Source organism: Tursiops truncatus, chromosome 8 (genome assembly GCF_011762595.2).
Source record: "Tursiops truncatus isolate mTurTru1 chromosome 8, mTurTru1.mat.Y, whole genome shotgun sequence".
Classification (NCBI taxonomy): Eukaryota; Metazoa; Chordata; class Mammalia; order Artiodactyla; family Delphinidae; genus Tursiops; species Tursiops truncatus.
In genome coordinates this window covers 85734447-85762310 of record NC_047041.1, presented here as the reverse complement: position 1 = coordinate 85762310, position 27864 = coordinate 85734447, and the positions used below count along the sequence as shown (strand labels likewise).

Below are 27864 nucleotides of genomic sequence, written 5' to 3'. Positions count from 1 at the left end.
CAGTGTTACTACTAAACAAACCACTCCGGTCAGGTGTTTGAATTATATGAACGCACCATATCCTCCTCTTTTAATTATCACTTTCTCATCTGTCTCTGAATTTTTGAAAAAGCCATTAGGCAATTGCAAAGTAGCTTTATCGCAGATGAAAGTGCAAGTCTGCATAAAAAAACAAAAATAAAAAGACTGCCCAGTCACAGCCTCACTTGGATCAGCAAGATTTGTCTGGATGTGCCAGGAAAAAAAATGTTTTTGATGTTCTGTGATTTTGCAGCCATTTAAATTTTATTAGCAATTATGGAGCCTGTTACCACTGACGACATCTTGCCGCTCCAGCCAAGTCCTGGCAACGAGAGCACCACCAGAATATCGGGGCCCAGGCAACCTGGCCACATGCGTTGCAGTGACACAGGAACATGAACCCTCCCAGCTCAGGGCGCTTCACTGAGATTCTCCCCTTTTTGCAGGCGGAGAAAAGGCAGCACACAGCACTGGTAGTAACAGTTCTCTGGAAGTGGCAGGGAGGACTGGCGAGACAGAGTGAGGCTGATGTTTGTGCGAAAGAGTTGATTTGAAAGAAGACGTCAGGATGACTGCATGCCACTAACTTCTCAGCTGGTGACTGTATTGGTATTTAGATTGGTGGTTTCCAAGAAAGCAGTGGCAGGTCCCAAGCAGCAGCGGCCATCACCTGGGAGGGACTGAGGAAGCCAGATAGGGCTTGGTGGGGCCTCTGGGAGACGCCATTCGAGTCGCCCTGTCCCCACCAGAATAGGATTAGAACGACACTGGCAGGAATGTGAGAGGGGGAGCCGTAACTAAATAATAAAACAAAACTTTCTAAGAACTGGGAGCCTTGGTGACTTCAGAAAACGAAAAAGTTCCTCTCCCCTCTAGGAAGATACTAAATTGGACACACTCCTCCCAGTTTTTCTCTAGGCTGCAGGGTGCCTTGCCTCAACAGACCTGCCTTAACATCCCCCAAACAGAGAGTCTGGGGTCTCCTGTCCGAGCTCCAAGGGAAGGGGAACCGGGACCTCTGGTAGAGAGTCTGATTCCTCTTGCCTTCTGGTGGGGGCGATGGGGACATGAGATGGCACGGGGCTCCTCCACCCTAGGCTGCTGCACAGCACATCCCTTAAAACAGGGCGTCACGGGGTCCCTGGGTTCTGTCTCCTGAAAATCGTCCAGGGAAGGGGACTTGATCACTTTGACTAGTGTGCTGCCGTCCTGAATATTCCCAGTATTTCTGAAACAGAACGGTCCACCTTCCTTAGTTTAGAGAACCTGCTGGAAAGTAGAATGTAGCGAGCATCTTCCAGCACATCTTTGATGACTGTGGGAGCCCGAGGGAGCCTGGATCAAAAATTCTCTGGCAACCCTGGAGACTCTCCCTTTCAGGGAATACGCATCACTGGGGAAGGGAGAAGATGGGAAAGCGTATTTTATTAAGTGCCTGCTATGCGCCAGACAGCACTCGAACATCTGACTCTCATACCCCCCTTTCCAGACCTGCTCCCATTTCGCAGATGAAGAAACTAAGGCTCCCGCAGGGAAGTGGATAGCCAGCGGCAGAGCTGAGATCTAAAGACTCCACGCTGCCAGTAAGAGCACAGCTACTGTTTACTGAGCACGTGCTTGGTGCCAGCAGCAGTTTGAAGAGTTTTCAAGGTTTTAGTTCATTTAATCCTCATAAAAATTCCCCGGGATTTAAGGAAACTGAGGCTAAGTACCTTGCCCAGGGCCCACAGTTCACACGTGACAGAGCTAGGATTCAACCCAGGCCCTGTGGCCCCAGAGCCAACCCCTCCCGCTCTGCACGCTGCCTCCTGTCCCGAAGCGCAGCGAGCACCCCAAGGAAAACAGACACACGCGGTATGTCTATCTGTTTGGAAATGTCAGGACCTTTGGCTGGAACGCCCTATGCTGACCATCAGAGAAAATGAATTCAATTTCACTGACTCTAAGACACCACCAATTGTAAGGGATGCCACTAATTTACATACAACGGAGAAAGAAAAAACTCTCCAATTAAACCAGGACACACGTTTTCTTATCCCATCGATTGTAAGAGGCATCTCACTTTCAGAGACCTGAAAATGTAAAAAGATGTGTGTCTTAGAATTAAAGAAACACTGAAGCCCTTCGAATGAGCAAGATGGTGAAATGCACGATAGACTCAGGGTGGAAACAAGGTTCTCTGAGTGCAGAGCATCCGAACACTACAATCTAATTTTCCAAGCAAACCTGATAATCCCAATTTTATGTGCAAGCTTCCGATTTAGAAACGAATTCATGTTTTTCATGTCTTTGTGCAGGACAAAAAAGCTGTCGACAGCCCAGTCTGTAGCCCAATCCCAGGTGCCCTGGAAGGCAGAGAGCTACAGGTATCAATTTAGTTGCAGCACATCCCACCCCTGTGGCTTTTAAAGGCACAGGACTTTCACCCGCTGCCATACACACTAACTAGCGTTCAGAGTACTTTCTTTTCCTATCATGGAAGCAGCCAAGTCAAGGCGCCAGGTCACAGAAGTAAGACTACTTTTAGAACTGACTTTAAAAGAATATATTTATTTATTTTCTCATATAAAGCACTCTCTCCAGGCTTTCAACTAGTCCTGTTCTATTGACACACCTGGTCCTGTTCCATGACCACCGGCTATAAAGGCAGGAGTAGAACAATAACACCAAATTACCCCGAGTGGATGCAGTGAGAACACATCCAGTACAGGGACATCCAAGGGAGCTGACTGTGCAGGCCTGGTCCTGGGTGGCGCTGGCCACTGCACACTCTACTTTGTCAATAATGCACCCAGGGCTTCCCTGGTGGCGCAGTGGTTAAGGATCCGCCTGTCAATGCAGGGGACACGGGTTCGAGCCCTGGTCCGGGAAGATCCCACATGCCGCGAAGCAACTAAGCCCGTGCGCCACAACTACTGAGCCTGTGCTCTAGAGCCCGCGAGCCACAACTACTGAGGCCATGTGCCACAACTAGTGAAGCCCACTCGCCTAGAGCCCATGCTCTGCAACAAGAGAAGCCACCGCAATGAGAAGCCCGTGCACCACAACAAAGAGTAGCCTCCACTCGCCGCAACTAGAGAAAGCCCACGTGCAGCAAAAGATCTAACTCAGCCATAAGTAAATAAATAAATAAATTTATATTAAAAAAATTAATGCGCCTGGTGTGGCAGGTTATTAGTGTCCTGGAACTTGAGAATGGAACCTTATTTAGAAATAGTGCATATATATAATCAAGTTAAGATGAGGTCATGCTGGATGAAAATGGATCCTAAGTCAACGATGGGTATCCTTTTAAGAAGAGGGAAATTTGGACACAGAGACACATGCATAGGGTGGACTCCAGGTGATGACGGAGGCAGAGACTGGACTGTTGATTCTACAAGTCAAAGATGCCAAGGAATGCCGGCAACGAAGCACGGAAGGACTGTACCCTAGAGCCTTCGGAGAGAGCACGGCCCTGTGGACACCTTGATTCTGCATGTCCAGCTTCCAGACCTGGGGGAGAATATATTTCAGTTCTTTTAAGCCATCGCTTTGCAGTATTTTGTTAGAGCAGCCCCAGGCAACTGATATACCCAGAGAGTTTCGGAGCACTTCGTATTTCTCCACCTAGTGTAAAATTGCTGGCATCTTCAAACAGCGGCCAGGGTCCTTTTAGAAAAGTGAGCATATGGTCACATTCGTGTTAAGGTCAGGCATAGCCCGACAAGCCAGAAATTGTCCCTACGTAGCTGTCAGGAGACTACCGGAATTTATACATCTGGATCCCAACATCTGGACTGCACCATTGGCACAGGGCACAAAACGCACATCTGGGAGCGGGGAGAGGACCTGGAAGGCTGTGACTTCTACGAGTCCTAGACCTTGGAGGCTGCAGGGGGCAGTGCGGGTTTCAGGCCGACAGAGTGAAGGCAGAGACTTCAGAAGACTGTTGAAGCGATGCAGCAAAATGCTGTCATCAAAATCCACTTAGGTGCTTAACTGTGTGGGACTAGGGCAGAGCTGGGAACACTCTGGTGGGTGGGGGACAAGTGCAGGGCTGTGAAGACACAGGTTCCCAGCTGAACGCAGGAGAGCTACTTCCAAACCCCCCTCCCTGTGACCCTAAGGGCCTGCCCGGCTCACCCAAGGCCCTCAAGTATTTGTTTCCTTCCCTCATACAGCGGCTTCTGTGTGTCTGGCTGCCTCCCTGGAGCTCTAAGCTAAAGAGAATTTCATAAGAGCTCATGACTGTGTGTTCAAGACTCTCTGGAGTGAAAAGAAGATATTGACCCAGCAAAGGAAGGGGTTTCTAAGGCTTAAGCTTTCCAAGAGAGAGCAGGAAGAGGGGGGGTGTGCAAGGGATGGCCTGGACGTCTAGCACTGCAGGACCAGGAATGTCACTGCAGACTTGGGTTTGAGGATAATGTCACCGGCACTTTTGAGGGAACAGTATCAGTTAGCACTTACTGAATGCTTAACCCAGGCCAGGCACCCCAGCTCCGAGCCTCACATACATTAACTGATTTAAGACTGACAGCAATGCCCTGCGGTCAGCAGAGCTGATCTACACCCTATTTCTAACTTGCATTACCACCTGGACATACCGCCTATTAAATGTTTTTAACTATCACCCCCTGAAGTAGGTACTGTTATGATCCCCATTTTACAGATGAGGAAATTGGTGTAGAGGTAGGTAAGTTGGTGCCCAGAGCCTCAGAGGTCATAAATGGAGGCTGGCCCCCAAAGCCCCTCAAATTTGAGATGAAAGAAACTAAGTGAAGTGGGGGCCATGCCTGGAATTATCTGAGATGTTTAAAAACAACTACACAAAGAAAATGACTAAGTTAGAAAAGAACAACATTAACACACACAGGTCTTGGATTCCTTCCTCACCACAAGTGCTGGGAAGGAATGTGAACTTTCATTCTGAAGCATTTAATGGACAGAGTGTTAAACCACAGTGATATTCTCTAGACCCCCGTTTTCTGAAGCTCGGCGTCTTCAGAAGGCTTTTGAAATTCAGCATTTAACAATGGCTTGCCAGGCTCCACCCACCTCTCCCAGCGGGGAGGTTGATAAAAGAAAGCCCACACCTACTGGGCTGGGCCAGCCCACAAAAGCCCAAATCGATTGAATTATCCCTTGGAAGTATGTGTATTAGATGCCTCGGGCTGCCGTAACAAAGTACCACAAACTGAGTGGCTCTAAGCAACAGAAATTTATTCTCTCGTGTTTCTGGAGGCCAGAAGACTGCAATCAAGGTGTCAGCAGGGCCATGCTCCCTCTGAGATTCGGGGTAGACTCTTTCCCTGCCTCTTCTTAGCTCCTGGGGGCAGCTGTCGATTCTTGGGATTCCTTGCCTTCTGGCTGCATCACTCCCATCTCTGCCTCTGTTGTCACATGGCCTTCTTCCCTCACATCCTCACACTGCTTCTTATAAGAACACCAGTCACATTGGATTAAGGGCCCACCCGACTTCAGTGGGACCTCATCTTAGCTAATCACAACCGCAACATCCCAGTTCCAAATAAGGTCACGTTTGGAGATACTGGGGGTTAGGGCGACAACATGTCCTTGGAGGAGACATAATTCAACCTGTAACGGTAAGATTCTTACTTTCAAACTGTTAAAGAAAAAAAATAGAAGCAGGATGCCTGTGAACCTCATCCTGTTACACAGCTGTGGGACAGCTGTCACTCACTCATTACGTAACAATTTTTTAAAAAATAAGAGATGGGTAGATGGCTGGGTTAGTTTTGCTAGGGGTGTTGTAACAAAGTGCCACGACTTTGTGGTACAACAGAAATGTACTGTCTCCCAGCTCTGGAGGCCAGAAGCCTTAAATCATAATGTCAGTAGGGCTGGTTCCTTCTCAGGGCTGAAGAAGGATCTGTTCCTGGCCTCTCTCCTTGGCTTGCAAATGGCCATCCTCTCTCTCTGTCTTCCCATCGTCTTCCCCCTGGATGGATCTCGGTGTCCAAATTCCCCCTTCCTGTAAGGGCATATTGGATATGGTTCACTCTAGTGACCTCATTTTAACCTGATTACTTTTATAAAGGCCTTATCTCCAAATAAGGTCACATTTTTTGTTTTTTCATGCTATCTTAATTTTTAACGTTTTTAATTGTATAGTCGATATACAGTATTATAAAAGTTACAGGTGTACAATACAGTGATTCACAATTTTTAAAGGTTATATTCCATTTATAGTTATTAGAAAATATTCGCTACATTCCCCGTGTTGTACAATATATTCTTATAGCTTATTTTATACCTAATAGCTTGTACCTCTTAATCCCCTACTCTTACGCTGCCCCTCCCCCCTACCCACAGTAATCTCTAGTTTGTTCTCCATATCTCTGAGTCTGCTTTTTTTTGGTTACATTCACTAGTTTGTTGTATTTTTTAGATTCCTCATATAAGTGATATCATACAGTATTTGTCTTTCTCTGTCTGACTTATTTCACTTAGCATAATGCATTCCAAGTCTGTCCCTGTTGGTGCAAATGGCAAATTTTCATTCCTTTTTACGGCAAGGTCACATTCTGAGGTACTGGGGTTAGGACTTCAACATATGAATTTGGGGGCTGGGGACACAATTCAACCCATAATGATAGCGTTGTGCCAGTTTTGCTTCTTACACAGCAGCAGGGGAGGATTAGATCCCACCGTAGTTGCATCCCCCAGCTCATTGACAGGCTGCTTTCCCAGGTCACAGCATGTCAGCTCTCACACCCTGTTCTCTGAGAAAAGACAGAGCAGCCTGAGAGAGAAAGAAGCAAACTGTACCCACCCCATGGAAACTGCCTGATTTCCTGGGGCATTTTGCATGTGAGCCAAGCAGTAGGTGCCTTGGTGAAATCGCTGAATTACTGCTAAAGTTTGATGAGAAGAATAACGCAGAATCCAGTTATTTCCCCTCATCTCTGCTTGCCCTGAAACACCAGGTTTAAAAGAAAACATTATATGTGGCGCCACCTAGAGGCCTACGATGAAGACCATAAAAAGGAAAGGAAGAGTTTCTGGCTGGGCTTTCCTCCCCTTACATTCCTTGGTGATCATTATTTCAAACTTGCCCTCTCAGCCCAATCTCCTGGATTTCTGCCATCACACTGGTGCAATTAAAAGCCATGCTCAAGAAATGGCTGGGAACACTAAAAGCAAATTCCATTTTTCCACCTATTTTTCTATGCCTCTGGATTTGGAGATTCATTAAAATTTTATCATTTGACAAGATTCTTGGATTTATCCCCAGCCCCAGCCCCGCCAACACACACACACACACACACACACACACACACACACACACACACACACACACATATAAAGGGCCTGGGACTTTAAAAGTCTGTACATGCCTCAAAAATAGTGATCAAGGGCTTCCCTGGTGGCGCAGTGGCTGAGAGTCCGCCTGCCGATGCAGGGGACACAGGTTCATGCCCCAGTCCGGGAAGATCCCACATGCCGCGGAGCGGCTGGGCCCGTGAGCCATGGCCGCTGGGCCTGCGCGTCCAGAGCCTGTGCCCCACAGCGGGAGAGGCCACAACAGTGAGGGGCCCGCGTACCGCAAAAACAAAACAAAAACAAAAATAGCGATCAATGTAATTTTTCAAAGAAGAAAACGAACCACCTTGTAACACGGATCTCAACCCTCCAAGATCCCTCCCCCATTTGGTTAGACCACAGCGAGATGGCAGCTGCAATCCAACACAAAGCTGGCAGGAGATTTAAGGCTCTTGATTCCAGGTCACATGTATGTTCTAGAAATTTGGATTGCCGCTTTATTATTACAGCAAGGGGCAGTAATAAAGTACAGTCTCTTCTTTCAGAGATTCACAGGACTAAGAGCCACTTTAGAAATCATTTCCAGGTATACCTCGTATTATTGCATTTCACTTGATCGCACTTTGCAGGTACTGAGTTTTTTACAAATTGAAGGCTTGTGGCAACCCTGTGTCAAGCCATTTTTCCAACAGCATTTGTTCACTTTGTGTCTCTGTGTCACATGTTGGTAATTATTACAATATTTCACATGTTTTCCCTATTATTATATTTGTTATGGTGATCTGTGATCAGTGATCTTTGATGTTACTATTGTCATTGTTTTGGGGCTCCACGAACCCTACCCATATAAGATGGTGAACTTAATTGATGAATGTTGTGTGTGTTCTGACTGCTCCATCAACCAACTGGCCATTCCCCCAGCTCTCTCCCTCACCCCAGGCTTCCCTATTCCCTGAGACACAATATTAAAATTAGGCCAAATAATAACCCTATAATGACCTCTAAGTGTTCAATTGAAAGGAAGAGTCACAAGTCTCTCACTTTAATAAAAAACTAGAAATGATGATTACGCTTAGGGAGGAAGGCATGTTGAAAGCCAAGACAGGCCAAAAGCTAGGCCTCTAGTGCTGAACAAGCAGTCAAGCTGTAGATGCAAATGAAAAGTTCTTGAAGGAAATTAAAAGTGCTGCTCCAGTGAACACACAAATGATAAGAAAGCAAAACAGCCTTATTGCTGATAGGAAGAAAGTTTGAGTAGTCTGGATAGATCAAACCAGCCACAACATTCCCTTAAGCCAAAGCCCGATCCAGAGCGAGGCCCTAACTCTTCAATTCTGTGAAGGCTGAGAGAGGTGAGGAAGCTGCAGAGGAATGTTTGAAGCCAGCAGAGGTTGGTTCATGAGGTTTAAGGAAAGAACATAAAAGTGCAGGGTGAAGCAGCAAGTGATGATGTAGAAGCTGTAGCAAGTTATCCAGAGGCTCTAGCTCAGATAATTAATAAAGGTGACTATAAATTTTCAATGTAGACAAAACAGCAATATATAGGGAGAAGATGCCATTTAGGACTTTCATAGCTGGAGAGGAGAAGTCAATGCCTGGCTTCAAAACTTCAAAGGACAGGCTGACTCTCTTGTTAGGAGGCTAAAAGAGCTGGTGATTTTAAGTTCAGGCCAATGCTCATTTACCATTAAAAATTCTAAGGCCCTTAAGAATGATGCTAAATCTATACTGCCTGTGCTCTATATGGAACAACAAAGCCAGGATGACAGCACATCTGTTGACAACATGGTTTACTGAATATTTTAAACCCCCTCTTGAGTGCTACTGCTCAGAAGTAAAGATTCCTTTCAAAATATTACTGCTCTCTGACAATGCACGTGGTCACCCAAGAGCTCTGATGGAGATGTACAGTGAGATTCATGCTGTTTTCATGACTGCTAACACCTCATCCATTCTGCAGCCCATGGATCAAGGAGTAATTTTGACTTTCAAGTCTTATTTTTTAAGAAATACATTTCATAAGGCTATAGCTGCCAAAGGTAGTGATCCCTCTGATGGATCTGGGCGAAGTAAATTGAAAAACTTCTGGAAGGACTCACCATTCTAGATGCTATTAAGAACATTCGTGATTCATGGGAAGAGGTCAAAATATCAACATTCACAGGAGTTTGGAAGAAGTTGATTCCAACCCTCACAGAAGACTTTGAGGGGTTCAAGACTTCAGTGGAGGAAGTAACTGCAGATGTGGTGGAAACAACAAGAGACCTAGAACTAGAAGTGGAGCCTGAAGATATGACTGAATTGCTGCAATCTCATGATAAAACTGTAATGGATGAGGAGAGTTATTTCTTATGGACAAGCAAAGAAAGTGGTTTCTCGAGATGGAATCTACTCCTGGTGAAGATGCTGTGAAGATTGTTGAAATGATGACAAAGGATTTAGAACGTTACATAAACTTAGTTGATAAGAAGCAGCAGCAGGTTTGAGAGGACTGACTCCACTTTTAAAAGAAGTTCTGTGGCTAAAATGCTATCAAAGACAGCATTGCCGCCACAGAGAAATCATTCATGAAAGAGTCAATCAATGCAGCAAACTTCACTTTTAAGTAACATTTTAAGAAATTCCCACAGCCATGCCACCCTTCGGCAACTACCACCGTGACCGGTCAGCAGCCATCAATACCGAGGCAAGACCCTCCACCAGGAAAAAGATTGCAATTCGCTGAAGCCTCAGATGATGGTTAGCATTTTTAAGCAAGAAAGCATTTTTTAATTAACGTATGTACATTAGTTTTTAGACATAATTCTATTGCATACTTAATAGACTACAGTATAGTGTAAACACAACTTTCATATGCACTGGGAAACCAAAAAATTTGTGTGACTCGCGTTATTGTGGTGGTCTAGAAGTGAAACCACGGTATCTCCAAGGTATGCCCGTACACAGAAAAACATTTTCGACGTTTCTTAATTTTTAAAAAAATCAGATCAGTAGTGATAACATACAGTACGATCCTGTTCAGCAGAATAACAGAGACCCATGTACAAAAAGACTGAGTGAACCCACCGGTGGTCTCTGATGGAGGAAGGTTATGAGGACTTACACGCTGGGACAGCTGACAGGGTCTGCATCATCTCTCTGTGGCTCAGTTTCCTCATCTGGAGATAATAACAGTCCCTTTCTCATAAGGCTCGTGACAATCCGTGAGTTACTATAATGTAAAGTGCCTGGGACAGTGCAGCCCACGAGAAGCTCAAGTAACGGCATGTCATTGCTCTTGCCATAAGCAGGGCTTCCATGGAACTTGTATGCTTTTCTAAAACATATCCTTATTCCTTTATTATAACAAAAAGTTATTTGGCTAAAACGATCACTTAGGGCATTCCACTAACCAAGAACAGAAATACACTCAGACTATCCCCAAAGGAGCCCCTACTCTCAAAACTCTAAGGTGGAAAATCTAATGACTCCACCCAATTGGAAATTTATTCTAGTCCATTAATAGATATTTCACAAGGTCGGAAATACTAGTCCATAGGGGGTTGGGAAAAACATTCAACCTCTTTAGATAACTTAAAATATGAAAATTAAAATATGTAACTGTTTTCAACTATTAAACGAACCAGAAAACCGATTTTTTTAAAAAGGTGTTTCCCAATGCTGCCAAGACTAAAACAAAGCCAGACGTCTCACATGTTGCCCGTGAGCAAAAGCTGATGCAAACCAGTAGCAGAACAAGTGGGCAAGAGGCAGAAAAGGCTCCTGTCCTTCAACCTGGTCATGGCATTTCTGAGAATCGAGCTGAAGACCATTTCTCGAAACAGGGGGAAAGTCATATCTACCCTCATTTCACAACCGTAAGCACTATTTCTAACAGTGAAAAACTGGAAACAACATAAATACCAAATAATAAGTAAATAAACTATATTTATTCACCAAGTGAATGGGCCACTTAAGCGTTAAAAGTGATAGGGAAATATGGGGAAAAAAACATAGAAAAATGTTAATATGTTGAAATGTTACCTGGGAAAAAAATTAAAATATAAAATCGTATACCTATGGTGATTACAACTGAGAAAAGCCTGAATGTAAACTTGTAAGATGCTCACGGGGGGTCTGGAAGCGTACAGACTCTATGTGGGATTCTGTTTTTCTCCTTCCCTGTTCCCCCGATTTTTACAACATAACATTTTATTACCTTTATAATAAAAAAGTTTCTTCCTGTCTCACGAAAATCTTTCCTCTGCCGTGGATACAGAATAGCTGCTCTCTGCCCCGTATCCCTCCAAGACACACTTCTCCAGGCCCTTCTCTCACCCTTCGGCAAGGGCAAGACTTCTCCTTGGTTAGGTGTATTCTTTTCTAAATGCCAAAGCTATGTCGTAGGCTTTTGAGGCAATCACCTCTACCAAGTGAGAGTATCAGCCGCCTTCTCTCTCCTTCCTGTAAGTACCAAGTTGTTCCAAAGAATCAGTGAAAGAGCTCTGTAACTTCTGAACGAGACACAGAAGGAAGCGGCACAAATTCTAAATGGACAACTCTCAGGGAGCCGTCGCAAGGATGGACTAGATGGTACCTACCCTGGAGACCTCAGCCCAGCCCAGCCTGGCTCTGGCTGAAACCATCCTGTATTTCTACCCTCCAGGCATGCATAAGTTCCTTAATCGACCCTAAACATTGTTTTTGTTTGTTTGTTTTATTCAACTCTCTCATTTTATTTATTTACTAAAAAAAATTTTTTTAATTTTTAACATCTTTATTGGAGTATAATTTTTTTACAATGGTGTGTTAGTTTCTGCTTTATAACAAAGTGAGTCAGCTATATATACATATATCCCCACATCTCCTCCCTCTTGCGTCTCCCTCCCACCTTCCCTATCCCACCCCTCTAGGTGGTCACAAAGTACCGAGCTGATCTCCCTGTGCTTTGTGGCTGCTTCCCACTAGCTACCTATTTTACATTTGGTAGTGTATGTATGTCCATGCCACTCTCTCACTTCGTCCCAGCTTACCCTTCCCCCTCCCCATGTCCTCAAGTCCATTCTCTACGTCTGTGTCTTTATTCCTGTCCTGCCCCTAGGTTCTTCAGAACCTTTTTTTTTCTTTTTAGATTCCATTTATATGCATTAGCATATGGTATTTGTTTTTCTCTTTCTGATTTACTTCACTCTGTATGATAGACTCTAGGTCCATCCACCTCACTACAAATAACTCAATTTCATTTCTTTTTGTGGCTGAGTAATATTCCATTGTATACATGTGCCACATCTTTATCCATTCATCTGTCGATGGACACTTAGGTTGCTTCCATGTCCTGGCTATTGTACATAGAGCTGCAATGAACATTGTGGTACATGACTCTTTTTGAATTATGGTTTTCTCAGGGTATATGCCCAGTAGTGGGATTGCTGTCGACCCTAAACATTTTGATCAGCAGAAGTAAAAAAGCAAAAGAGACTCAAACACCCGACAAGAGGGGAATAATTAGGCTGCAGTGCATCTACTGGATGGAACAGTAGGTAACCTCACAAAACACCAATTATCGTTGCTACATATATGGTAACGTGGCAAAGGGCCTCTACATTGAAGTAGAAAAAGCAGGTTACTCAATCACGCGTCCCCATGACAATGAATATACTTTGTGTGGACTGACCGATAACAGTTACCGTTTACAAGTCACTGACTATACCCAGGCATTGTGCTGTGTGCTTAACATGCATTAAAACGTCACAACAATGTCACTTAGAAGGCTGATTATTCTCATTTTGGAGAGGAGGGAATTGAGGCAGCAGAAGGTTAAGGAATTAATTCTCATTTAATCCTTCCAATGGCTAAGTTTTAGACCATTCTGGTAACTTTTCTAAGATCACACAGCGCTGGGGGAGAGGGATGGAAGGGAGGGCTGGGATTTGGACACAGTCCTTCTCCAGGGCTCAACCCGCAGGTCCTAGACTGGGAAGGGAATATGTAAGAAATCTGAAATGCAAGGAAACTTTGTCTTAGAAAAAGGACTTCTTTTCCTTCCCTCTGTTGTCTAAACTTTCTAGTGTTCTTCTGTTTTTAGAATTTAAAGACCAAAGGAGAAAAGAAGGGCAACAGAGGAAAGGTTTTTCGAATGCATGTGTTTATGTGTATGGTTTTTCAAATTATGTTTTGATCAAAAGACTAAATAAATGCCAATCAAGTCTCTACTACACTTGGGGGTGACGCGTCGGTAATGAGGAGAAAAAAATTAACGGAGAATAGCCAAGGCGAGCCTGTTCCAAACCAAACCAAACTGCACCAGGCAGCTGCCCACACTATCTTTTCTTTTCTTTTCTTTTTTTTTAAAATTTCTCTTTCCACCAACTCTTCCCGTTTACGCATGAATTCTGAAATCATGGAACTGGACTGGCACAGGACACAGCTTATCACAGAGAACTTTAATAATCACACAGTCGAAATTGACAAAGCTGGGGATGTAACTTAGGTCTCAACTTCCGATCCTGTATTCTGTCACAAACGTGTCCCGTTCTGAACATTCCCAGCTCAGCTAAAGACAATCTGCATTTACTGGAGTTCCAATACACACCATATTCCAAAAATGATCATTCCACACATTCAGAGTGTTTAATAATGCTCAGAACTGGACAGATTATAGCGCTCACGCATACTATCTCATTTGAAACTCAAATTACAAACACTCAATTTCTAGCAATTTTGAAGCCAGGCTAGAAACAGAAAAAGCTGCAATAGACATAATACTCTTTTCTAATTCTGCAAAAATAAAAATGCATTATGTATAATAGTCGATTCAGAAGAAATCACAAGCAACAAAGAAAATGAACTATTTCCCACAAAAAACATACCCTCAACCCAACCCCTCCCAAAATTTCTCTGAAGAGCGGGGGCAGGCAGCAGGGATACTGGACAGATCTCAGAGGGGCCAGCCTCAGAGGGAGTACATCACGAGGAAGAGGGGGCCTGGCTCCAGAGGGGGCCCCAAACCCAGAGCTCTTCCCTGCGCAACAACAAGCTGAGCCTCAAATCCCGGTAACAGCTAATGTGAAAAGTTCAAATTATCATCTTCTCCTCATTTCCTCAGCTGGCTCCCAAAAAGACGGCAGATTCAGAGCCAGAACACATAGTTCTCCTGTGCGAGAGGCCCTGTGGCCTGGTGCCCAAAGCCCAGGAAACAGCCAAGAACCATCGTCCAGCTGTGTGGTCCCCAGGCACCGGACGACCCTGGGCCCAGGACTCCCGGTGTACTTCCTGCCGGCCAGCGGGCCGTGGCCCAGCTCCCTCTGCAGCACCAAACTTTGGCAAAGAAGAGAAACACACCTCTACGGGGCAGGGAGGATCGTTCCACTTCCTGGAGGCCCCTCAACTCACATCCCTGGTGCCTCCTTTCTCGCAGATCACCACTGACTCACATCTCACGCGGATTTTGGGTACAAAACGGGAAAGAGGCTGAAGAAGGAGGGGGTGGAGAGGATCAGAAAGAATCCCGGTCCTGGTGTTGCCCATTTGAAGATGTGTCCAGGTGTTGGCAAAGAAAAGGGCATTTGGAAGCAGATTACTACAAAGTCAGTACCAACTCCACGCTAGACACTTGACGTGATGCTAAATCTTATTTCATCCTCAAGAATGCTGCACAATGTAGAGGATGTGCGAGATGCTTACCAGCCTGGACCTTGGGGTCAGGCAGCCCTGGGTTCAAATCCAGGTCTGCTGCTTGCTGGTTAGAAGATACTGAAGCTACATAACCTCTGGGAGTCTCAGCATCCTCGCGTGCAAAGTGAAGGCAGTGAGAGTCTCCCAGCGGGAGGGTGAGTAGAGCCTGGTGGACAGGTCCTCTGCTCCCCGAAAGCTGTGGCTCCCACCCCACCAAGACCCCTGTTTCTGCACAGACCACGCTGCTCTGAGACAGAACTACAGGTGGAGAGGGCAGGACAGCCCTGCCCCCAGAGGCCCTGGCCCCGCCGTGGGCAGCACGCAGAGTGTGCAGGGCTGAGTCAGACCCAGAACTCCTCGCTGATGCCCCAGGACTGCCGCCACCCTCCTCCTGCCCCAGCAAAGGGCCAGGCCACTCACGGCACTCCTTCTCGTCACTCTTGTCGAAGCAGTCGGGCAGCCCATCGCACTGCCAGGCGCCGGGGATACACCGCCCATTGCTGCACATGAAGTTGCCTGGAATGTTGCACTCGTTGGTGAAGTTGTTCCCGGGGAGCAGCTGGCTCTCTGTGGGAGACAGGGGACAGGGAGGTCAGACGGCGCCGCCAAGGCAACAAGAACCCAGGACCGCACAACTCTTCTTCGACACGGATTGTGTATGTGAGACTTCTGGTGGGTGACATTGCCTCTCTGGGACTCAGTTTTCTCATCTGTGAAAGGGACCCAGAATCTGCTCCACCCCCAGGGATTCTGCGAGGACTAAACGGAGAGCCCCAGGTAAAGCCCTTCGCTGGTGCTGGGCACACAACAGGGGTTCACGAACTTTTCTTCTTTCTCTGTCAAAAAGCCTGGTAGTAAAACCCAAACGTTCTTTTCTGGCCATGGGCAGTGGCTACAAAGGAAGGTGCCAAGACAGAGGGAGCGCAGGCCTCCCAGTACCCAGGAGCAGGGACTGCAGACTCCGTCCAGACCTCAGACTCTGCGGCCCTATATCACAGAATCCTTGCACTTGGGCCAAGTCAGCGGGAATACGGGGACATCATTTCACTTTAGGAAACAGGAATCACCCAAAAAAACCAACCTGCCTGGGGTCACACGGGGAGCAAAGGCCAGACCAAAACTTCAACACAGGCCTTTTAACCCTAAGAGAGTCCCAAGGTCCCTGGACTGCTTGCCAAGTGTTCCCGGAGGTTTAGCACCGAGCCCCAAGGTTTAGATTCGACTCCGCTGAACACAGGCACAGAATGCCAAGGCCCTCACCCAAAAGTGCGAACTCTTAGGCTGGAAAGCAAACAGGGAAGGCCAAGGAGAGCTAAATTCATCCACCAGTGGACCCCGGGGGCAGACTGTCAAGGGAGCCAGAACTGGATCAATCTGATCCGTCTGAGCTACTGTGATCAACGGCTGGGAGATCAGGAGCCATCAGGAAATAAAAGTCTTAGAGGAAAAGGAGAAATAAAAGACCGGTCCCTCCAGGGCTCCCTCCTGAGTTTTCAATAAGCATTTATTGAACATTTATGACCAGACACTTCTGCTAAGTGTTAAAGATGCATAGATGAAAGCTAGGGCTCTTCCCTCCGGGCTGGAAAGGCACAAGGGTATACTAACAATTTTAGTGCCCTGTACCAAGAGGGATGTCCAGACCTGCCTGGGGGCAGCAGGAGGGAGGGCAGGGCCCACGATGCTCTTCCACAAGCTTTGCCAAGAGAAGCATCTCATGCCAGACCCCTGACATCACACCTTCTTTCATGCTAGACCCCTGACATCACATCTTCTTTCATGCCACTATCCTTTACATGTGCTGTAATTTTTACCCTTCAACTCATGGGGTCTCCTGGAAATCCCGACACACCCATTAGCATACAACTTCTGTGTTACTCTGCCTCTGAAGTCTTCCCCAAGGAGAAATGGGCAGTCACCCTGTTGTGTGCCTAGGGTTCTACTGGGGTTACACTAAAAACATTTTACAGCTGGAACGAGTGGGCAAAAAATTGGAAAAGACAGAGCCAGAGGCAAGCGGTACCACATCAGCCCAGGTGCCACGGCTATTCCTTATAGACCATCTGCCCCACTGCACTGAATTTATACTGTACATGAACACCCTACTGAAAATGAGCTTGTGTAATTCACTGAAGAATTCTAGAAGAGCAGCTACAGTGAGGGCCTCATCCTGCCCTAAAAACCTGCACTGGGTTCCTCAAATTCTTCCTTGTCCCCTCCTCACTCAATCACCCCCTACGATGGCCAATCACCAAGTCCTGCATGCTAGTCTCCGCTGCCACAGCCATGACTGCAGCCCAGATCACCACCATCTCTTACCAGGATCACTGCCACAAGTGACCCCAGCCTCCCCTCGAGTCTATCTCAGAGGGACCTTTTTCTAAAGAGCAGATCAATCATGACACTCTTGGCTTTAAAAAGCCACTGAATGGCTCCCCAGTGCTCTTAAGATAAAGTCAGAATTCAAGGCACTAAAGAAAGGTCACAGGAAAGAGGTGGCATTTGCAGTGGACGTTGATAGACAAAGAGATGAAACGTAAGGACCCATCACATCTACAGAAAGATGGCAAAGACCAGAGCAGGCAGGCTCAGCGCAGGCTACGATGGGTATGGAATAAAAAAACACAGAGCTCTGATAGTTAGGAATTGCGAGAAGACTGTGCCCCTATTTCCCCAATGCTACACCAAGGTCAGGTATCACTAATCACAGTGGACTCTGACCACTGAGCCCACTGTCGATATCAGAATCCCTCTCAAGGCTCGACTTGAGGAAGCCACCACCAACCCTGAGATGGTCGTGAAGCCAATTCCCCACCTCCGGGCAGAGTTGCAAGATGCCAGAGTGGGTCTCGTAGGAGAGGAGTCTAGAAGGACAGCCTGGAGGTGGATCTCAGCCAGACACACAATACATAACACTGAAAACCTACACGTGCCAGCTGTTTCCTAACAACTGCTCTGGGCTCCCCCCGGCCAGCAGGGAACTCTTCAGGGCTCCAGAACATAACTGCCATTCTGATGTGTTCGGAAGTCACTTACACTTGCTTGTGCAGAACTAGCCCCTCGAAGGCAAGCCCCCTGGAAGAGTCGCCGAAACTGTGAGACCTTGTTCTGATAAACAGATTTCTGGGGCAAGAAAACCGTCCAGACGAGATCCCAAAGTGCTTGCTCTGGGAGTCAAGAGGCTGGCGGCACGGGGACTTGATAAATGAGAGGGTGCGATGCCGAGACTAAACACCATGTGGGTTGGACACAGGTGGTCCTGCAGCCACGGGGCTCCCAGTGCCCTACCGGCAGGACCTCGGCTCCCCAGGGCCGGGTGAAGGATAACTCGGAGGGGCAGTCTGTGCACGTCGGAGCAACTCCATCACCCACACGGGGGGCGCAGGGCCTTGTGCTTTAGGGAAGTGACGGTATCAGCAGACTCGAGAGTATGAGGAGAAACCAAGGCAAAGAGAGGTTAAATCATGTTGACTCTGTCTTCAAAGATCTTCCTCAAACCCATCCAAGGTGCCTCACTAAACTGACACCATCCAATCCAAGCCACCGAGACCTCGTGCCCTCTTTAAACCAATGGCTCTTAACGGGGGACAAGTTTGGCCCCCAGAGGACACACGGCAGTGTCTGCAGACATTTTCGGTTGTGGCCTCTTCTGAGTAGAGGCCAGGAATGCACACCTGCGATGCACGGGGCAGACCCTCACAACAGAGAACCGCCCAGCCCGAAAGGTCAAGAGTGCTGACGTGAGAAATCCTGGCTGAAACCAACCTTCCCCCTTTCACTTCTCACTCCCGCCAGTTCCTTCTCCTCATAGCAGAGGGGTTTTAAATGCTGCTGATGGCTCGTCGGTGCCCCTGTAATAAATCTAAAACTGTTGCCATGGTTTACGAAGCCGGGCATGACCAGGCCCCGCCCACCTCTACAGTCTCATTCCAACCATTCCTTCCAACACCGATGCCCGCCCTGCCGTGGTCCTCTGCACACACTGTTCACTCACCCCAATTCTTCCATGCACGTTCCACCTGCTGTTATGCGCTGAATTGTGTGCCCCCAGAATTCACATGTTGAGGTCCTAACCCCTGTACCTCAGCATGTGACTATATTGGGAGCTAGGGCTTTTAAAGTGTTGATTAAGTTAAAATGAGGCCATTAGCATGGGCCCTAATCCAATCTGATTGGTGTCCTTATAAAAAGAGATTAGGACACACACACACACACAGGGAAGATCACGTGAAAACTCAAGGAGATGGCAGCAATCTACAAGCCAAGGAGACAGGCCTCAAAAGAAACCAACCCTGCACACTTTGACCTCAGACTTCTAGCCTCCAGAGCCATGAGAAAATAAATGTCTATTGTTGAAGCCACTCACTCTGTGGTACCTTGTCACAGCAGCTCCAGCAAACTGGTACATCTGGCTAATCTCATTTGTCCTCTGACCTCAGCTTTACATCACTGACTCTGAGATTCCTTCACCCGATCTAAAGCTGATCCCTGTTTTCTGCTCTGGTCGTGTCCTGTGTTTTCCTTCACCCCAACTGTGCTCACCAATGAATCTGTACTCTCTCCCCACCAGATTGCACGACCCCAAAGGCCGAATGGCATTGCTTCATTTTGCTCTCCATCCTGGGCATCCTGCACTCAGTAGGTTCTCAGTAAATATCTGTGGTCATTCTCAGAAGAAAACCAAGTGTTCAGTTACTGATTTATCCCCCATCCCTCACACTCCTCCTCAGAAAGTTCCATCTACCCCCTGCGTCATCCCCCGGAAGGTGAGTGGGATCTTACATATATAGTTAAAAATAAGGGACACAGGGGTGTCTGGATTTGTGCAAGTAAATTACTACCCCCCTGCTTTCAGCCGGACAGCAGGACTTTCTAGTAGCTGAAATGTTTATCCCATCTCAGTGTCTTGGGACACATTTAGAATGCAAAAAAGACAAGCATTAGCACAAAGTTGGCTAGCTGGGGTTTCTCCTTCTCCTTTTTCTTTTTTCATCAGGCTGAAAAATGAAAAAAGAGTTGCCCATTTTCACTGCAGCAGCACATCACTTACTTAAAATAACTACGCCATCTGCACCAAGACTGAAAAAAAAATTCCAAGTCCTCCCCCATTGGGCAAAAGCAAAGAACCTGCTGCTGCGGCTTCTTCCAAAATTTCTGGCACCCACAAATTTCTACTTGATGAGGGGGCACTGCAAAAACTCAAGACAGCTGCTGCATTCTGCTCCTTCTGGAACACGCAGTGAGCAATGCTGACTTTTCCAGCTGAGAAATGGGAATCGTCTTCCACCGGCTGGAGCCCTCCACAGGCTTTGCTCTCCCTCTGCCGACCTCCTCCCGCTAAGGTCACGCCTTATCGCGATGCAAGATGGACTTGGCATCTGCAGACTATCAACAGGCCCTGCTTTCAGATTTCTGCCCAGTCACCTTCGTTTTCATCTTTCGCTTCCTGATCATCTGGTCGGCAGGCTCGATGAACAACAAAGCAAGACACAGACACATATATGTACAGACACACATACAGCTTAGCGTTCCAATTTGCAGATCTCAACTAGATCGTCCCTCAAACCTCCCTGGAGAATTAACACACCTCTTCCCACTGCCTGGAACATGACACCAACAGACGTAATGTTTTGAGGCCACTGAAGACAAGCGTCCGTTTTCCCTTTGACTCGCTCCTTCAAATACACACGTACAGTCCATGCACGGGCACACGAAAGCACCAAGCGAGCGGGTCTGTCGTGATTCGTTCCTAAACTATCCTGGAAAAATCCCCGAAGGTCCCTTCGACTCCAGACTGCTCCTCGTGGTGGCATCGGTGTTGGGTGGAACCGCAGACATCCGTCCTGAGCACTTCCCAGAGCCATTTGGTTCTCATCAAACCAGCTGCTTCCCACCAGAGCTCGGCCACAGGGAGTATCCTGGCTGTCACCAGGGAGGGCAGTCACGCGTGGATATCTGAGCCTGGAGTGAGGATGGGCCTTGGTCTCCAAGCACGTAAGCTGAGCCAGGTCTCCAGCTCTGTCGGGACTCTGCACAGTGCCCTGCCCGCCCTGTTAGCTCATTCCAGGAGCCCCGGTCTCTGTGTACCCACCTGCAAGGAAGATACGCAGCCCAGGGACAGAGGTGAGAAGTTATAAAATGACTCATGGATTCAGCCCAGGAATGCTGACCCTTGGAACCCACAGATTTCATATTTACACATACAGTGTATTATATTTGCACTGACCCTGAAGATCGCGTGTAACTTTCCTGCAGGAACACTTTATGGATGGAGTGAGTCACCTTGACAGTGAGTGAGCCTAGCTGTCCGACCCACATCTGCACTTCACACGGCTTCCCCTTTGCCTCTCCCGTGCAATGCACAGCAGCAGCCACTACAAAATGACAAATGCTTTGTTTCCTTCTTAAAACGAGTTAGCAAAGAAAGCCAACGGCTAGTATTAATGAGGCAAGCAAAGGGAAAGCGAAGAGGTCTAGGAAAAGGACAGTTCTTCACCAGGAAACAGCTCTATAAATTACTTTCGTACTGTATTTATAGCCTCATTAAGGGCCCAAAGCTGTCCCTTCCATTTTTTAGGTATGCTTCATTAGGAAAGTTATGTCCAGGCGGCATTAACATCATGGGGATTTGCAGAGCTGTCGGGATGCAACCCTTGCAAGGTCCAAGGTCCACAGCTCAGGGGCTGGACAGCAACGCTGGGGGATGCTGTTCCTCAGGACACTGATTCTCAAAGGTGAGCTCTGAGCCCCACCCCACCCTGGTCCCCAACTCTCCTACGTTCCCTTTAACAGCCCTTAAGGAGTTGATTATTGACTTCTCACTAGGGAAAATCTAACATCTACTGAAGCTCCTAATACCTGGTAGGATTTTAACATCCGTTCTCTTTCTCTGCCTTCACAATAGCCCTCTGAAATAGGCACCACGCCCATTCTGCAGACCAGAAAACTGAGACTGAAGACGTCACACAGCTAGAACAGGGGTCTGCCAACGTTTTAGGCCAGATGGTAAATATTCTAGGCTGTGCAGGACAGGAGGCCAAATTAAAGATATTATACCAGTACTTACATAATAGGAGAGAAAACAATATTCCACACAATTTTTATTGATGAAATTCAAAATACAACCATCATAATTGAGAACAATTTTCTGTAGCACAGGTCTACTAATGAAAAGAACAGAATTCTTTTTCGGGGATGGGGGCAGGTGACTGAGATTCAAAGTTAGTGTCCCCTATCATCAAAATCTATTGCAAATGTTTAATTTTTTTTCAACCATTTAAAAAACGTAGAAACCATTCTTAGCTCAGGGGCTGTGGCAGGCTGGCTTTGGCCCCTGGGCCACAGTTTACAGACTCCTAAGTGAGAAGAGGGTAGGTCTGCCTGAAATAACAAAATAGCAGAGGCGCCCAACCCAAAAGGCCTTCCTCTCGGCGCCATCACACCTACCACACTCTGAAATGACCCCTATGGTTCAGTGGCTGCTCCCCCACCACAAAGGCAGGGGCCTCTGCTGCCCTGTGTCCCCGCCAGTGCCAGGCACCGAGGAGACACTCAGGAAGTGCTTGTTGACTGCATGAGTGACGGCTCCTAAGGACCCTTCCGGTTCTGACACGCTCAGGTTCTGTGAATTTACCCAAAGCCTACCTGAACCTATTTGTACTTCTGTGCAAAAGACAATGAACAGATGAGATGAGTTCTGTAAAACACTCCGGAGCTCCTAGGAGGGAAGGAAGAGAAGCAAAGAACTTTTCTGGACGAACTTTTTACAGGCGTTCTCTTTTAACACATGCCGTGTCTTCACCAAGGGTGACCTGCATGGCAGGCCAGGGTGAGAACTTGGCCCCATGTGCCTTCTGTCATTTCAGCTTCAATCGACAGCAGCAGCAGGAAGTAAGAATCAGGCAGTGAAGATAAACTGAAAGACGAGAGAGGGGACAACTTTATAACCAATTTATGAGGCTTGCAGATAAGCCAGGCTTCAGAGAGGACCAATCAACTCTGCACTTCAGCACCTCTCAGAAACAGCCAAAGGGTCAAGAAGAGGGGGATTCAGCTCTGACCCCAAGTTCAGCCCAGCCTCATCTGCCCCAGGATGGCTGCAACCATTCCTACAGTCACTGGAAATGGTTCTGCAGCCTATACTCTGCTCTGCACAGATACACCCAAGGCAAGTGTAGAAAACACCAAAGCAAACCAAGAAATAAGGCCAGAAAAGCAAAATGAGCTTCATTTAAGTCCCAAGGCATATTTTGACAAGCTCAGGGTAAGGAAGGATTTCTAAAAGAAGACTCAAAAAAAGCACAGGCCATAAAGAGTGATAAACATGACTGCATTAAAATGTAAAACTTCCAGTCCTCAAAAGGTACTTTAAACAAATGTAAAAGATAAGCAACTAACTAGAAATGGTGTCTGCCACATATGTAACCCAGAAAGATCCATATTCAGGATTTTCTTACAAGACCATATACGAAAACATAGGCCACCCAATAGAAAACCGGTCGGAGTATAGGAATGAACAGGTATGCTGACGGATGAGCAAACAAGTGAATGCTTCAGACGGACTCAACCTCACTTGTAATCAGAGAATGATTAACGAAACAAGGGAGTTCTCTTTCACACCCACCAGACTTGCAAAAATTTGAAGTCTGATATTCTCACGTGGCAGGGGTACAATATGATCTCCCAGGCTACACGTGTGGAGCAACTCAGAAGAGCAATCTGACAACTCCCGGTGAGGTGCAAGGCGCACCAGGGCTTTCACCCAGCTGATCCCCTTCTGGTACATACCCCAGGCCTGGGGGCAAGCGTGTGCAGGACAATAGCAAGAGAATCTCCACCGTGGCACTGCTGTAATACAAAAGTGCAAGACACACCAAATGGTCACCAAAAGGGGAACGGATGAAAACTCGGGTCCATTCACAACAATGGAATACTACCCAGGGCTGCAATTTAATGAAGTGGAGGGGCACGAATCACCATGGATCAATCTGAGAAACTAATGCTTAGTGAAAAAGGCAAGCGGCAGACTAGCACTTACATTGATCTTGGGAAATATACTACTCTAATGGATACAGCCAGATGTGAAGGTAGTTTTGAAAATGTGCAAGAAAAGAAAATATCAAAATCAGGATAGTGGTTACCCTCTGTCAAATGGAATCAGAGGCACCCGATGAATTCCAGCTGTAAGAGTTCTTCCTTTCAACCAACCTGAAGCAAGTATGACGAAATATTAGAATTCAACGGAGCTGGGCGGAAAGCGCACAGACTTTCTTCGCATTATTCTTGGTACTTTTTCCCACCCTTTAAAAGATGTTTCACTAATAAAATTTGTTATAAAGAACAAATATCATGCTAATATTTGAGAAAAGTCTATGAAAGACATGTGGAACCATTCATCACTAATGTTCTAGCATCAAAAACGCCATCAACTATAAAAGGAGGAGAGATAAAAGGGGGCAAGTGTTCACACTGAGAAAAAAAATGCAAGGACATCCCTCTGCGAGATTCGGTTTATTACGAACTCTTTTCATTTTCTGAAAGGCAGTGACAGTTGCAAGGCAGAAGCGGATTGTGGAGGAAAAAAATAAACACATCTCATAAGATAGATTTACCCACCCAACTTACCAAGCCATGACATTCCAAAAACAAAAATAGCAAGGCCCAGCCAGAAGGTCAGATATTTTTTAAATACTAACTCCCTTGAGATGTCAGGGTGGGAGAAAGTCACAGGAAAGCTTTCTGTCTCAGAATAGTCCATGCCATCTGCCTCTTCACCCCACCCTCCAATATGGGGCTGCAGGGGGCTGAGCAAACGGGGGCTGAGCAAACGGGGGCTGAGCTGGGGCACCCAAGGCTGTGATTAGGCACACCCCATCACAATCGCCAAATGCCGGATTCTCTTATCACTGTAATTAGCTGTGTGACTTCAGACAGGTGAGTCACCCTCTCTGAGCTTGAATTTTCCACTTGTGAAACCAGGGTGACCCCACCTCCCTGTCAGGGTTGCTGAGGGATAGAGGGATATGATATATACATATATATATATATATATACACACATATATATGTAAAATAGAGGCATATATATATATTTTATATATATATATATATATATATATATATATATATAAAATAAAGGGATAAAGTAAATGTAACAAAGTAGGTGGCATATACTGGAAGTTCAATAAACAGTACTAGATTGTTACTCCTTCCTTCCCTCCACAATCTCCCTGCCTCTCCTCTTAGAGCTGGTACTGTAGCGGTAACTCAGACAAGGTTGGGTCCCTTTTCTCCCTCTGCCTCCCTAGAAAGGCCACAGCCCGGGCAAGGTGGGGCTGGTTGGCTGGCTGAGACCAGTGGTCACTTAGGTCCAAAAAAGCAGACTTTGCAGATAGTCACCAGGTTTGAAGAGCATAGTTAAGGTCACAGTGTGACCCTGGCTGTGTGTCTTCTAACACATGACAGTCTCAGTTCCATTATTCCTAAGAAATAATTAACCTTCCTTTTAATCATTCCTAAGGCTCTTTAATGGCAGCCAAACTATAACCATGAACCAACCTTTCCGAACCACGTGGTCATGAAGCAACTCAAAAGAGAAAGGCACATGGGATTCACCGTTGGGATCTGGGGACGTGGCTCCATCTCCCTGGACCTCAGTTTCCCAGGTGTAAAATAAGGCAGGAATAGATGATATCCAAGTTCCTTTCCAGCTCTTGACCGCTCATTCTTGTTTCTGTGGACACATCCCCGGTCTCCACGGCAGGCAAACACCCGCCATCTGCCTGTCCTAGATACATTCTCCAACATTTAAAAATAAAATCCAGCATTCACCCAGAGCTCCTCCTCTGAAGAGCTAAACACATCCCCACAAGGCAGGTACTGAAGGCAGTTCCTCCTTTTTAAACACAAGGAGGCTAAGACCCAGGGGCCAGCCAGCCTCTCGAAGGGCAGGGCTGGAACTGGCCAGAGAACCCAGGTTCCAGCCCCTGGAGGAGACTCGACTCTTGCCTCCGCACTTTAGAACTCCAACCTCCTGCGCCATCCGTGCAGAGATGGCTGGTCCCACACCCTCCCTGCCCAAGGAGAAAATAATCTCTGAAGGGCCACACATCAGACCTGCAGCCCATTCCCTATGAAGTCAAGGGCTCTCTGGTTCCCTCTGATGATCTACAATTTTCTATCACGTCTCAGCAAATGAACGACTGTCTGGCTTATCGCTTAGGAGAGGAACTCTGCCAGGGAAATCAAAAACGCCAGCTTGTTACCGCCGACCAAGGGAGGAATACATATTAACTGGTGCGTCTTTTAAAATTTTCTTAAGTAGCTTAATCCATTAAACCAGTCCGTCCTGCTTCTACAATCTGCTCACGCGAGCACCCTCCCTCGGTGCTCAGCGTGCCGACAGGCCCTCCATCAGGAGGAATTAGCTGACTTCTTGAGCAAATGATGTTTGTACATCTAGCAAGTGCCAGAATTAAGCAGTATTTACTGCTGGAGTCCCCGCTTCAGTCTGCATGTCTGAATGAGCGCTGATCTCAGAGTGAGCAACTCACCTTTGCAAGAGATTTGTCGGATTTGGTAACTACAAGTGCTGAAAAGGTACAGGCGAACCTGTTTGGATTCTCCAGCTTGTGAAAGGTAGTTTATGATGGTCCAGAAAACAAAGAGAATTAAAACTGAAAGAGGGATCCCTGAGCTGGTATCATTGAGGTCAGCCCCGAAGCCCACAAGCTCTGAATTCCAATTCCACTCCCCCCAAGCTCGGGGGATGGCTTAAGCCCTCCGTGCCTCAGTTTCCTCATCTACAAAGTGGAGATGGACCAAACATAAGCTTGATAAGCTCCCTGGGGTGATCAAAGAGCTGTTTTTTCTATCTTGGTATTGGACTCACATCGTCCCAGATCTGAAAACATTTCAACTCTCATTGTGTATCACTTGCATCAGATAGCCTCTTACAGAAAAAATACATATCCTAAAAATTCAGTGGAAGCTCCTGGGATTTTCATACATTTTATGACAGCGCGCAGAAAGAGGCCATACGTTAGCCAGAGTTCATTTGTTAAAGGTATTATTATTCACTATTAAACAATGACTATTATACAAAGACTAGATGTAATTTAGGCACAGAATATGTCATTACACAAGGCATATCATTATAATGTAGTTACATGATTATTAATTAGAGAAAAGGTGATCTCAAGTGTAAGAGGATCCACCTTAAACTGAACAGGATAGATTCCTACCAGGGAAATGAGAGATTGGGAGACAGGAGCTGCCCATTAAGAAACGATTTTCTGGTAACCTGAAGATGCCCTACCACGTGGCTCCAGTGCAGGTTAGTCCAGTGCTCTGCCAACGGGAGCAGCTCAGCACCAAGACACCGGAAAGAAGTCAAAGGCTTGGTGAACGCCGACACCATGATTAACCTTTCAACAGGTTCAGCCCCTACGGTCTGCATGGTCTTCAGTCCTCTGACACCCAGCTGGTTCCTGCCCCCTTTGCTTTCCTGGATCTGTTCTCACAGAGGCACCGATGGCCTCCCAAGCCTCCCAACTGCTGAATCCAAAAGTTCTTTCTTTCTTTCTTTCTTTCTTTTATTGAAGTATAGTTGATTTACAATGTTGTGTTAGTTTTTGGTGTACAGCAAAGAGATTCAGTTGTGTGTGTTTGTATACATCTATCTATCTATATATATATATTCTTTTTTATATTCTTTTCCATTATGTTTTATTATAGCATATTGACCATATCAATAGTTCCCTGTGCTATACAATAGGACCTTGCTGTTTATCCATTCTATATATAATAGTTTGCATCTGCTAACCCCATACTCCCAATCCAACCCTCCCCTGTCCCCCTTCCCCACTTGGCAACCACAATTATGTTCTCTATGTCTATGAATCTGTTTCTGTTTCATAGATAAGTT

The 27864-nt window shown here is 46.5% G+C and overlaps 1 protein-coding gene across 2 annotated transcripts in view; it reads right to left on the bottom strand.

The window, feature by feature from the left end:
• Positions 1 to 27864, bottom strand: part of LDLRAD3 (low density lipoprotein receptor class A domain containing 3) — a 256308-nt gene that overhangs the window by 163352 nt on the left and 65092 nt on the right. For both annotated transcript variants that reach the window (XM_033860472.2, XM_073808777.1), the window contains exon 2: positions 15361 to 15507. In XM_033860472.2, the coding sequence (XP_033716363.1) occupies positions 15361 to 15507 (147 nt within the window). The remainder of the gene's footprint in view (positions 1 to 15360; positions 15508 to 27864) is intronic.